The sequence below is a fragment of the Ambystoma mexicanum genome, chromosome 5q (assembly GCF_040938575.1).
Source record: "Ambystoma mexicanum isolate Mex_15411 chromosome 5q, UKY_AmexF1_1, whole genome shotgun sequence".
NCBI lineage: Eukaryota > Metazoa > Chordata > Amphibia > Caudata > Ambystomatidae > Ambystoma > Ambystoma mexicanum.
In genome coordinates this window covers 672,770,308-672,784,187 of record NC_090933.1, presented here as the reverse complement: position 1 = coordinate 672,784,187, position 13,880 = coordinate 672,770,308, and the positions used below count along the sequence as shown (strand labels likewise).

The 13,880-nt window shown below is 44.8% G+C and overlaps 1 protein-coding gene across 3 annotated transcripts in view; it reads right to left on the bottom strand.

Moving 5' to 3' along the window:
• TRIM55 (tripartite motif containing 55) overlaps positions 1-13,880 on the bottom strand; it is a 508,360-nt gene that overhangs the window by 125,151 nt on the left and 369,329 nt on the right. For 2 of the 3 annotated variants that reach the window (XM_069621125.1, XM_069621127.1), the window contains one exon: positions 8,175-8,456. In XM_069621125.1, coding sequence (XP_069477226.1) covers positions 8,175-8,456 — 282 coding nt within the window. Of the gene's footprint in view, positions 1-4,720; positions 4,812-8,174; positions 8,457-13,880 lie in introns of all 3 variants that reach the window. The other variant, XM_069621126.1, reaches the window with a different exon arrangement.

The window sequence follows — 13,880 nt, the reverse complement described above, 5'->3', positions numbered from 1 at the left end:
TTCTCAATCTGACTGAAATTTGCAAAACATTTTTTTAAAACACCTAGCCATAAAACATACTCCATGGAGGAGCTAGACCTTCACAACCATCAAGAAGTCCTGTTCACTAGGGTATATTTACATGTGTGTGCATGACAGCCTGCTTTCTCGGTCACTGACCATCAAATTGTGATGCTGGAAATGCATCGGAGGAAAGGGCCCCCTATCCTTGTCCTTTGCTGCCTTTTATTGTGTGTTCTGTCATGTTTTCCGCACAGGAGTTCATGTGGGACTCCTGGCGGTGCAGCTCTTTGTTTTGGTTTGATGTACAGACCCATGGGATACCCTTATGGCACCCATGGGTGAGGGTACAACCCTGTGCCCTAGTGTATGTTTTGGGCACCTGTGTGTGGCCCACAGAGCAGGGTATGGGCTGGTGGTAGCTCCATGCTGAATTTCACAGGTGCTCTCTCTGAGTATCCTCCATTTTGGGATACCCAGGCCCTGCCATTGGAATCAGTTGATTCCTGATAGGAAACAAGATGGTCCCTTTGGCCTCTTGCCTTCTATTGCCTGTTACTTTGTTTTCCCAAAGTCCTAGGAAGCCCTTGCTCTGTCCCTTCCCCCTGACCGGTTGTTGGGTGGAAGTTCCATATATGGTGTTGTTGTGAAGTCCAGGCCAGACTGGAGCCTTCCCAGTGACTGGATGTTGTGGGTATGCCCTGTGGGTGGGACCTGGGTGAATGGAGTGTGTGACGAATATGCACTTCTTGTGGATGTCCAGTTTCTGGTGTTTGACACAATGACTGAGACAGCCCTGCCCGATACTGGTATGAATACAGTGTGGAGTGTTGAATGGCTGGGTGCTTGTCCCAATACACATAACTTGTTGTGAGTGTCCAGAGAGAAGTGAATGGCCTGAATGAACTATGCATGTGATTGGCTGCCTGCCTACATGAATGCCCTTCTGACCGATTGGTTGCCTGAGTGTGACCAAGCAGAATGAATGGGAGATCAACTAGTATAAGAGGGGGCCGCTCACTGCTAGAATTCGTGTTCAGAAGCTGAAGAGAAACCGGAGTTGAAACTGAAGCTTAATCTTGAATCCCTGCTGGAAGAGAAGTCTTGCTGCTGCTCTACTTCACCAATCTGAAAGCTGCTGTGTCTCCAAGGACTGACCCAGAGAGGACCTGGTTAAGCGCCCTCTTCCCGAGCTACGAGGGACCATCGCGCACCAGCTGATATTTGACAAAAGCTCCCTGGTAGACAGACCTACGACAAGCTGCCGACCAGAGACGCGGACCACTGCGGAATCACAAGGAGAAGCACCCGGACACTGTTGTCCATCACCGTCGACGACCGCCATCGCCGACTGGAGCCGCTTGCTCCCTTTGCCTAAGAACTTTCGATTCACGAACGCACTCGTCCGCACCGCCGCCCGCCTTATCCTGCCGGAGAAGGCCAGGCCGTCGACGCGCCAAGGAGTATCCGCTGGTGGGTTTACCACCACCCAGAGACCACAGAGACACTGATGACTCAACGCTCTTGCTGGGCCACAGTTCTTCAAACTCTTTGCGGTCCAGAACTTTCAACATGGTGGTGCCCCGCACGCCTCTTCCTTGCAGGACGTTTGCGCTTCCCCGTCGACAAGCACCGCTAGGAAAGAAACTGCCACTTCGCAGCCGTAGTTCACCCTGTTCTCCGTCGGACGTTCGACGACCCGTGACACCTGCCTTAAAGGGAGGGCACTCAAGAAGGGCTGTCGATTCCCTGAGGAGGAACGCCAGGTACTTTGGGGTTGCTGAACTATTGGGAAGACTTCTAGAACAATATATGGACTGAGCTTGTATGATATATCTTTATTTACAGGTTGTCCAAGTGGGGGGATCTCCACACAGAACGGTGTCTAGGTAGCAGGGCCAGTATTCTGACCATTGTTCTAACGAACTGCTTTCCTCTTTTATCTATTGTTGGTAACCATACAGTTGATGCACTTTAAAGAGATCCAATAGTAACTGTGGTACCACGTAGAACTGTATTTTGCCATTATAGATATCCGAGTACAAAGTGAGTTATTGTGATATTGTACATAACCTTGAATATCAATTATATAACGACTGTGTTTTAACTAAAGGAGTGTGCAGACATTCCTTTGTGGTTGCTTGGGGACTACACTGTACTTAAGGACCAGCCTGCATCACCTCCTGAGAAGCTAGGCCTTGATTGCTCTGCCACGTACCAATAATAGAGAATCTTGGCTGGGGTCCTCTGTGCCTCTCTTTGCCATAGAGAGAGCAGAAGTACAGACACCCCCCTCCAGTCTTTACACAAATATCCGACACACTGGAATGTGAAAGAGCTAGGAAGGGATGGCGGAGGAGAATGTATTGTGTGTCTAAAAGATGACAGGAGAAAGAAAAAAGGGCCTTCCGCCCCAACCACTAAACAAAAGAGGGTTACATGTGATTTCATTGAATCCCACAACAACTAATGACATTTCAACTAATTCAAAACAACTAATACCAAAATAACACATTTCTTTTTCGTTGTTTGAGGGGGTAGAGAATGCCCCCTCCCAAAGTTCCTTCAATGGTAGATTCAAAACTCAAGTAGAAATATCACATAGTACATTCATGTTTTGTCAAGTCTAGTTTATTTAAGAGACAAAGGCAATTGTAGAGATCCGATGCATTTTGGACTTTAGTCCTTCTCTGGGGGCCACAAACTACAAAAAAGTAAAAATGAAAAAATAAAACTAACATTGTGACCAATATACAGTGTATTACAAAAAATTGAGTGTAGACCTCTACAATTGCCTTTATCTCTAAAATATGAGTCTTTACTAGACATGAGTGTACTATGTCAGAGCCACCGACCAATGCATTGTGGCATGCAAATTAGCTCAAAGCATCTTTCTTACAGGGCAGTGATCATTTATACATAACTTTATCACTCCAAGATTGTCAGTCCTCAAGGTTTCAGGCAACCACATACACATTTTACTCTCATTGATGTGGGATAATCTGACATCCTTGTGATGGAGCAGTTGGTTATGTTTAGCAGACATTCTCAATGTTGTGGTGGTTCTAACAAATCCTGAACAAACCTTTATACCTGAAATGTGAGAGTAGAATGGTAGATTCTGGCTAACAAGTCACACATGCCACAGTGCTTCACAATAGCCACCCTTTGAAGGTCACTGCAAGTTGATAGCTGCTAAGCAATGCATTGAGGATACTGCTGCAGAAACCTGTCTTTGTCTTATAGAGCAGCTCTGCTTTATATATAGCTTGAACGACCCAAGACAGCCAGTTCTCAAGGATGCAGAAAATGGCATGTGTGTTTCAACCTCATTAGAGATATTTAGTGTGGTATAGTCTAACATCCTTGTAATTAGAGCATTGGTTCGTGTTAACACAATACCACCTTGATGGTCCCTAACGACAGTAAAACAACTGGCTGTCCTGGGTTCATGAAGCTGTGTATAAAACAGCATTCTATATGAGACAAAGACCATTTTTGGAACACGAAGCAAGCAAGAAGCAAGAAGCGAGCTTTGGAGCTAATTTACAGACCCACAATTCATTTCTCAAGGGCTCTGAACTGTGGGAACCCTTTCAGGTGAAAGCCTTTTTTCATACTTTTTAAAATCCCCACCATAACATTGGCCGGGTTTGTTCACTGTTTCATTTGGCCTAATTTACCATAATGCTGTTGATTACATTTCACATAATATTGCACATATAACCTACTGATGGTCGCTTTTTGGGAGTGAGTGTGAGGAGCTAATGTATTAAATAAATGTAATGCACAATTCCACATAAAATACGAACAGCAGGTGCCTGATAGGCCAGAAGATAGATCAATCAATGGACAGGTGGCAGCACTTATCAACAGATAAACTGAAATATAGGCATTTGATCAGATTATATTTTCACACACAAAAATAAAGCAACAGAATACATACGGAAAATAGGACATTATTTTCATGTATTCTTGCAAAATGTGCTGAGCTGTTGTAATAAGACAATTACATTTGTTTTGCAATTGACTTTAAATCTACAGGTGCACATAATCAATAAGGTGGCTGTGAAAACTTCACCGTTTTTTTTATTATTCTTGGCTATATATGTATTGAATGTGTTTTTGTTCTTTTGTATGTCGTGTACGTGCCTTGATGCTGCTTGTGAAGCAGCAGTTTGGCATATATTAAGAAATAAAAAAACAAAAAAAAAGGTTTGATTGCTTTGTAGTTTTTCCTTTTTCACTGAATTTTGTTAAGAGACGTTACTATATGCTGCCTCTACATGTAAGCTAAGAGCCAATCACTGTTCAAACAGTTAATGAATGCAGGTGTGATGCCGCATGATGGTTAGCACTCAAGGAGGTGACACGTTGCATTGGGGAAAGCTAAAGGCGGATTGGCCTGCAGGGAAAGTGGGAATTTGCCATCAAGCCTGTACAGCTGAAAGGCTGGTAGGAGTGGGTTGGAACAAAATGGCTGTGTCCCTCCCTTATCGGAGTCTCATTGGGACATGTTCCTGCTTCCTTTGAGGTCAATCCACTTCTGGGAGAATGGCAACAGGGTGGATTAGCTGCAGGCGGCTGGTATGTACACACATGCACTGCTTCCATCATAGTCCCTGTGCTTCTGCACAAGGAGGATGGACTCTTTCCAGGCACCTAGAAAGATGGAAGTACTAATGATGTTAAAGGATGGGAAAAAGAAAATGTTGCCTACCCAGTAGAGTAACAATCATGTATTGAATCTGACGCCAGAGGTGATGCAGTATGATAAGAAAAGCCAAGAGTGACAAGCAGAATGCTAACTCCTGTGAGGGAACAAGAAGAAGGCTTCACTGACATTGTCCAGGTCATGGGAGAACACTGATTTCATTGCAGGATCAACTGGCAAGAGAACACACAATTTCTATTGGAAACAAACACATTTAATTGGCAGGAATCTGTGGAGAATTACCCGTCACTGGGTGGAAGGCAAGACCATAGATGACAACACATCCTATCAATCACAAGCAACATAACTTCCCGAAGTCTAATCCCCTAACAAAGAGCTATATTCTACATGCAAATGATGTTCATGTTAATGACTGTACATGCCACAGCATCAAGGAAATACTGTACATTAGTACCCGGCACGCGCGGCGCAAAGGGAATACTGGGTGGTGATTGGCTCATTTGCGAGCCATACCGCACGGTATTCCCAGTTACGCCGTGCGTGCTGGCTACTCTGTTCCCGGCGAGGGGCGTCGCAGCCCCTCAGCCAATGAGGAGGCTCAAAACGGGGCCATCCCCGCCCCGAGCCTCCCCGTGGCTGAGAAGCTGCCTTCGCCTCCCGCCGGGGACTCGGCTAAGTCTTTTTTTTATTCCCTTCCCTCCCACCGCCCCCCCCCAACTTAACTTCTTGTTCCTGCATCCCAAACGGGGGACGATGGAAGCCTCCAGCCGTGTGGAGACTCGGAGCGGGGCCATCCCCGCTCTGCGCCTCCACACGGCTGGGGGCTTCCCTCGTCCCCTGCCGGGGAGGCAGGTATGTTTGTTTGTTTTTTTTGCCCCTCTCCCACCCTCCCAACCCCACTTACCTTTTTTTTAATCCTTTTTCGAGAGCGGACGCGCTGGGAATACTTGTGTTCCCAGCGCATCCGCTCCCGATGGCTGCAATTGCGGCGGCCATTTTCTTCGTCGTTTTTTTTTTTTCTGTTCCGAAACGTTTCGGAACAGAAAAAAAAAACGGGCCGGGGTACTAACGGTAATGCCCAGGGCTTCGTTAACTACGGCCCCGGGCATTACCTGGGGCGGTATTGGCCCACCGCCTTGGGTTTTATTGCCACAAGAATATGTCCACAAACTAAAGGGTGCCTGGTAGGCCTTGATCTTCCAGGCTATCACATATAATAATTTACAGAAAGAGATCAAGGCCTCCGTGTCACACACCACCGGCCACATTTTTTCAACCAAATTGAGTTAGACATATGATTTTATTTAACAATGTATCAAAAGGTTAAAACTACAAAGACTTGGTGCAAGCACATACATGAATGCCCCCACATATACACATACCCCACAGAAATACTCAGACAGATCTAATTGCAGAAACTAATACACAATACTGCCTAAACTGCAACTCATATTAATCACAACAGAAATTAATAAACAAAATTATACAAAACACAAGAATAATGAATGCTAGATCGTTGACACCTTTAAAAGCAAATGAATGAATCCTCATATATAGACAACCCCCCCATCACCCTTTCCAGACAGGGGGAGAAACCTAGCTCACAATCGTTATTGGGACCTACCCTTATTTAGCAGTGTTTTATTTATTTATTTATTTATTTATTTATTTATTTATTTATTTATTTATTCGGTTGTTTTTTTGTGCTGTGTTCTTAAATCTTGCAATATTTACTGGCTACCTTAAAAGACTCATTGGAAATGTTATTTTTGTTAACTACGAAAAACCAAAAAGAGCTTCACTTAAATAAAGACTTTTGGGTGTTAAAATTGGATCAATGAAGCATTTGGTAGAGTTAAGTTGAGCACTTAAAGCCCTTGATATCTATCAAAGCAATGGCATTCTTGAGTTACTAGTCTGCAAATCCTGGCCAGCTGGTCATTGTGAAGTCCTCTACTGAATGTAGGGTGAACCACTACTAGGTGCGATTTTCTGGGTGAAGCAGCTTGGAAAAGGGTGACAGAAATCCCAGTTCTTGCCACTTTTTCCGACCCGCCAGATTTCCTTGCATTGTCTGGGGAAGTTGAGGTGTGGGCTGGGCATACCACGTCCACCTCCATCACCTGCGCCACTGCTCAAATGCAGCTGCCTTATTGCCAGCATGGTTTTTCATGGGAGAAGTACAATGCACCCCTACGGAATCAGCCTGCAGTTACCACCTGGCAAAAGCAGGCGGATTCCAGAGTAATCCATAATAAGTGCTTCCCGCAATCTTTAATTGTGGCAGGCGTTTACAGTTTTCCACAAACACAGTGGAAAAGTGAAGAGTAAAGGCGGATTTTGCTTATGTTTTACTCTTCACTTTTGCACTGCGTGGTGGGAAAGGTGACTATTGTGCGGAGGGGACATTTTGTATTTAAGTGCAAATGGAGGTGGTCACATTTGTACAACATACTCTCGAATTGAACAAGACCCCTAATGACTTTACCGGCTCTTGTGTCTTCAAGAAATGGGCTAGGCTGGCTTGTCTGATGTTGCTATGTATGCTTTTGGGAAGCAGGCTGTAATATATAAGAAATGGGCTAGGCTGGCTTGTCTGATGTTGCTATGTATGCTTTTGGGAAGCAGGCTGTAATATATAAGAAATGGGCTAGGCTGGCTTGTCTGATGTTGCTATGTATGCTTTTGGGAAGCAGGCTGTAATATATAAGAAATGGGCTAGGCTGGCTTGTCTGATGTTGCTATGTATGCTTTTGGGAAGCAGGCTGTAATATATAAGAAATGGGCTAGGCTGGCTTGTCTGATGTTGCTATGTATGCTTTTGGGAAGCAGGCTGTAATATATAAGAAATGGGCTAGGCTGGCTTGCCTGATGTTGCTATGTATGCTTTTGGGAAGCAGGCTGTAATATATAAGAAATGGGCTAGGCTGGCTTGTCTGATGTTGCTATGTATGCTTTTGGGAAGCAGGCTGTAATATATAAGAAATGGGCTAGGCTGGCTTGCCTGATGTTGCTATGTATGCTTTTGGGAAGCAGGCTGTAATATATAAGAAATGGGCTAGGCTGGCTTGTCTGATGTTGCTATTTATGCTTTTGGGAAGTAGGCTGTAATATATTATTCTTCAGTGTCACCCCCTGCTGTTCAGTTTTGGTATAACAGCTTCTTAAACAGATGGCTCCTTGGAGCCCTCTGGTATCGGGGCCCCTGGACTAGTTGGACAGAGGCAGACAAGTCGTGTTGTTGTTGTCCACAACATATTTAGCTATGTGTCATTCTGAGCACATTCTACGTCTGAGTACACAATATAGGTGTGATTTAGGAAACATCATTGTGAGTTCACACTGTAGAGCGTTAGGTCACTTCACAATCCATGCACCAGTTGAGTTTATGTGGGGTAACAATTTGAAATGCAGCACTTTATTTACTAAATGGCTTATTGTTATTTCAAAGTGCATTGGTGGAGGTGCACCCTTGAATAAAACCACTATTAACACTAACCTGGGAGCTACTTGCTGTGGAGCTGGCGTCCTTGCTGCTTTCTGCTGCGGGAGTAGGTTGCTTTGCTGCCTCCGGCACTTCTGACTTCTCGCCCCTGACTGGTGTGGGCAGCGGCGAGCCACCCTCCGCCAGGCGGTCGCTCGTTTGTGTCGGGCTTGGGCCACTCGCTTGCCTTGTTTGGGCTGCGTACCAGCTGGGGTGCACCGTGAGGTTGGTGGCCTCTGCTAGTGGCAGAACGTCGGTCCCTGCAGTGAGCGGAGCACCACTGGCGGCGACGTCACCCTTTATCAGGACAGATAAGGTGGAGAAAAAGCAGAACCGAATGAGTTACCCTCGAATCCTTCGGCCAACATTCTTTCCATGTATAAGTATAGATCACAGTAGACGAGCCCTGTCCGATGTTTGCGGCTAAGGGAAGTGGGACTAGAAATTTTGGAAACATAGAAAGGACAAAAGGTTTAAGGGGACTGAATGATTTTCATCTACCACTCTCCAAATAAAACTTATTTTTAATAAAGATCAAGCTCCTCTGCATCTGGGTTTGTTTTTTTATAAACACATTTATGTCCCCAAGTCGCAACCACAGATTTCAACATTTGCCCTGATGGTTGAAAGAAAATGATAAGCAGTTCGATTTCATACTCATTGCTGTGCAGTTAGGATTCTGGTCACATACATGTTGATCAAACAATGTCTGCGTCACTGTCTCTTCCTGCTTTAAAATGAACACGTCCACATTTAAACTTTGGCCTGCTCACATCTGAAAATATCATATGCCATCTCTGTGTATAGATTCCGATGCATGTAATGAAATGTAATTGAATGTATAACGCGCTAACTGTGGCACAAGGGCATCTGTGCGCTAAAAGACAAGCCTCCAAGACCAGAACCAAGAAAAGGCCATGCCAGGCTAAAAAAAGATAGGGTTTAAGAGCCTTGCAAAAGCCAAGAAGATCCATAATCTGACGGAGCTGTAAAGGAAGAGAATGCCACAAAGATGGGACGAAGACCGAAAAGGACCGGCCTCCCGCCCGAGGTCTGCGAAACCTGGGCATCATCAACAAATGAAGTGAAGCAGATCTCAACAGCCAAGCTGGAGCATAAAAGGTCAGTTTCGATTGTAAATATTCTGTCCCAGCTATATGAATTGTGCGATGCATAATACAGAGAACCCTGAATGTAATATGGTTATTCACTGTCAGGCAAAGAAGCTGCTGTAATAGGCTGCGACAGTGAGAACGTTTTGTGGCTCCCAAAGCCGAGCGAGCTGCAGCGTTTTGTAACAGCTGCAGACGCTGAATCTGGAAAGCTGGCTGGCCAAGGTAGATTCCATTGCAGTAAACCAAGGATCCCACAATGGATGCAGTAACTACCTTGGTCCGAAGATGTCTTTAGCTTGAAAAAAACAGCATTACACACAGACAGGGTTCGGGCTTCCCTGATACCTGATGGTAAGAGTTTAATGCCAAGACTCTTAACTGAGTTTAGATTTCTTTACTATCCAATTCGAAATTGCCACTAAGCAATTTCGCAGTTTTGAGGCAATATCGGAGACAGGCAAATTCAAGCAAAAAAGCAGCTGGGTGTCATCGCACATGTACAGAATCGAACCTTGTGTTCAGAGATAAGGTCTGCAAGCGGTTGAAGATAAAGATTAAAGAGAAGGGGATACAGACAATAACCTTGGGGGAACCTGCAAGAGAGGGCCACAGGGGCCAATCGAAATGGAAACAGGGAAACCATTTGGGTATGACCTGTGAGAAAGGATGAAAAACAATTGATCAGGGAGCCAGATATCCCTGCGTTTTGAAGGGTCAGAAGAAGGATGTCATGATCAATTGTATCGAAAGCCGCAGAAAGGTCAAGGAGAATCAAAACTCTGACCTAACCATGGTCATGAAGCAGGGCAAGATCATGAAGAACGGAGATCATAACTGATTCTGTGCCCATGAATGGTCTAAAACCAAAGTTGTGGGGTGACTATTACTTCCATAAGTTTAATTAAAAACAGAAGAAGCAAAAAGGGCCAGTAGTTAACTGTGAGGGTTACATCCAAATGGGGCTTCTTCAAGAGTGGGGTCATCAGCACATGTTTGAGGGCCGCCTGGATTATACCCATAGAGAAAGAGCAGTAAAGAGCCGCACAGAATATGGGAATTGTTGTAGGGCCAAAACGACCTGATGGGTGACCGGATCGAAATGAAATGGTTCAAGCACATTTTCCCTGCTGGGAGATTAAGGAACATGAAGGTCGACTGGGGATTTCAGTTCAGTACTGGCAATGGATTGTAATATCTTGCACATTTCTTCAGAAAGAAACAAGCTAATAGAATGACATTGCGCTTCAGAGCGTGAGGCATCCTGTTTTGGCAGGCACAAAGCCGTAAGTTCCTTCACTACCTTAAAGAGTTCCCGTGAGGAACAGAGGCTGATAAGATGTGATTAGCAAAGAATTGAGATTCTTCTGAGTTGACAGCCTCATAATAAAGGTGAGAGGATTGTTTATAGGTCTGTTTAGATAAGAGATGATAATTAATGTGCCATTTAAGTTCCAGGCGACGACATGCTTGTTTAAGAGCTTCAAGATCCGCAGAGAACAGGGGACCTGAAGGTTTGGAGCTGATGTTACTAATTACGGCAGGGGCAAAAGTTTCCTCTACATGCGCCATGGCATTAAGAAGTGAGCTGCCAGGATCATAGTTCTCTGTCACTATGAAGTTGCCAGTACTTATCATAAGGTGGTTTGCCAAAGAGGTGGGGCTGATCATACCCCAGTGTCAGTGAGAGGAAAAGTTGTTTGAGGGTCTGGAGAAAGAAATATGGTCCAAGTAACTGGTAATGGTTTAAAAGGAGTGGTCATGGACTTATCAGAGAAAATCAAACCCAGGACATTTCCATGCATGTGCGCAAAATCATAGAGAAAGTTGGTAAAGGAGTTGGGAGGCAGACGATAGACCAATAAAATGTGGATGGAAACCTTGGGTGAAATTTGGAGCCTGGGGCCCCAGCAATCCAGGGGGAAAACTGACTGTGGTGCCGTGCCAGAGGGAAAGTAGAAAAGGAAGAAATACTTTCAATGGAAGCTACATTTTAAATGAGGTAACAAATGAGGTAACAAGTAAAATCACAATATATCGAATATATAAAAGTGGTAATAAGAAAAATAGCCCCCACAAGAAGAACCTGTCAGTTTGACATTCGCTAGATTTCGAGGGAAATTTAGAGCCAGTAACGGTATTTAAATTGCACACTCTGAGGAGCAGCCTCACCGATTGCATGAAGCCTAATACGCAGCAATCAGTCACCTAAGGAAGAACCAGCAACAGCACTTCGGTAAAGCTAGGGGCAGCATTTGCTAAAGTTATGGGCAGCCCCTGTAGATTACATCTTACCCAGTGGCAGATTTAAGGGAAAAGTCTGCCTTTGCCAGGTGGTAATTTCATGATGATTCCATATAAACCCATTGCACTACTGCCATGAAGACCATTAAGGAAGCTGCATTTGACCAACGGCACAGGTGATGGAGGCAGACATGGGGGGCAAGATTGACAAGATTGTAGTCTCATTTCACATTTTTGGTGGAAGAGTTTTTTTAAAGCCTTTATGAACCCACGATAGATTTACTGGTGTTTGAGATATAAACGCACTCAAACACAGGAAGACGCGCGCACGCACACACACACACGCACGCACGCACGCGCACACACACACACACACACACACTCCAGTCATAATGTTCCCATGAAACTGACCACAAGGTGGCGACATTTCCTTAGAAATGCACCCTCCAGATAAACTCTTTCCCCAAATATTCTAGGATTGCAGGTAATAATATATAACTCTACCCTTTCTAAAATATTTTGGGGAAAGAATTTTAGGGGTCAGGAAGAAAAAGTCACCGACTGGCGACTTTTTCACAGTGACATTTTCACATAGAACCCATATTCATTCGTCCCAACTTTTCCTTTTTCTTTGATTCTTTGAGGTTATCCATTAAGTGTCTCCTTTGGACTGTTTATGGTTGCCTAACCCCACTAATCCATCTCACCAAACTGATACATTCGATCAGAACAAGGTATGGATGGGCTATAATCATGACCATTAAGTCTATGGACGCTTATTAAATAACGTGAAAATATCTACAAATGCCCTCGACTCTGCAAATATTGCCATGTCTTTGCTACCTTTAGACTCTTCTTGTCTAATTAATTGTTGCTACTATTCTTCTGTCTTGTCCTGATGAAGTGAGATCATGAAACATCTTATGTGTATGGGACTATTGCATTACATCACTTGAACTAAGTGAACACTTTGAATAACACATCCTTGACTAAAGGAACCCTGAACAACACAGCAGCATGTGGATATAATTAATTAAGTGAAATCAGAGCCGTTGAAGGCAGAATAACACGTGCCTATGAGCGAGGGACTGATTAGGTGACCTGAGCATGAATGCAAAGCATACCGTGTTGCGCATGCGCTCTTCCCATCGAACATTTCAGCTAAAGACAATTTTGCAGCCTGTCCTGTGTTTGTAATGCACCAGCCACACATTTGACCCTCTACCTCCCATGCCCTTTCTGCTATCAAATCCCATATTACAGCGCTCTTTTCTCCGTGCCATACCACCAGTTTTGGACTGGCCCAATGGTCACTAGGGAAATGCCCAACAGGCTGGCCTTAGAGGTCTGTCTGTGTTTGTTTTGCTGGCCCTGGTAGGTAAGTTTGTACACTTCGTATATTCTGTGGCCCTCATTAGGACTCCGGCGGAAAACCATAGTGCTATTAGCACCATGGCCGATGCCGGAGTCTGCCATGGCGGAATGGGGAATTACCACCCCATTCCGAGGTTGGTGTGGCGGTAATTCCCCATGCCGCCATGGCCCTTCCCCATTCCCATTTTTGCCCCATAGGGCTCAATGGGAATGGGGAAGGCTCTAATTACGGTACCGCAAATTAGCACCAAGGTCCCTTTGCGGGTCCCTACTTTAACGGCTGGTAAACCATAATTAGGCGCTAGGTGTTTTAACAGCGCCGCAGCCTTTTACGGCGCCGTTAAACACTTAGCGTCTGGGTCATGTATCTGGTAGTTTTAAAAGATGAGCTTTAAAATCTTCATTTCCCCAAAATACCTCTCAAATGTGTGACCCCCAAGTACTAGCCAAACAGTTTTCTATGAAAAGTCACAATTTAAGTTGTACAAACGTGGTCACTTGTTTGGTACCAGTGTGTCTTCATTGTTCCCGTCCGGTCCTGCATGCCACTGCTAAGCGTGATCCACTCGGGTAGTGGCAGGATTCATTACCTTCACTGAGGTGCTTAAAGGCGGGGTTTTCAAAGCGACTGTGTAATGCAATGCAAACACCATGCACTTTAAGCTATGTTCATTAATAGGGGGCATATGAACCACCTGTTCATGGTAATCAGTAGGACCCGAAACACCACGTTCAAATGGAAACTCACAGTTCTCAAGGTGCGCACCTCTACATACTGTGCATCAGATAAGCACACTATGCACATCTAACTGACACTGATGAAAGTGCCCCCGCCCTGTAGCACGGCTATATCACTAATAACCTAAGAAAAGATTTGCAGAAATGCTCTGTAGTGGGGATAAAGGGTAAATAGGCGGCGGCGTACATGTCTGTGTGTGCGTGGGTGCGTGGGTGTGTCTGTGTGTGTGTGTGTGTGTGTTCGTGTGCAATA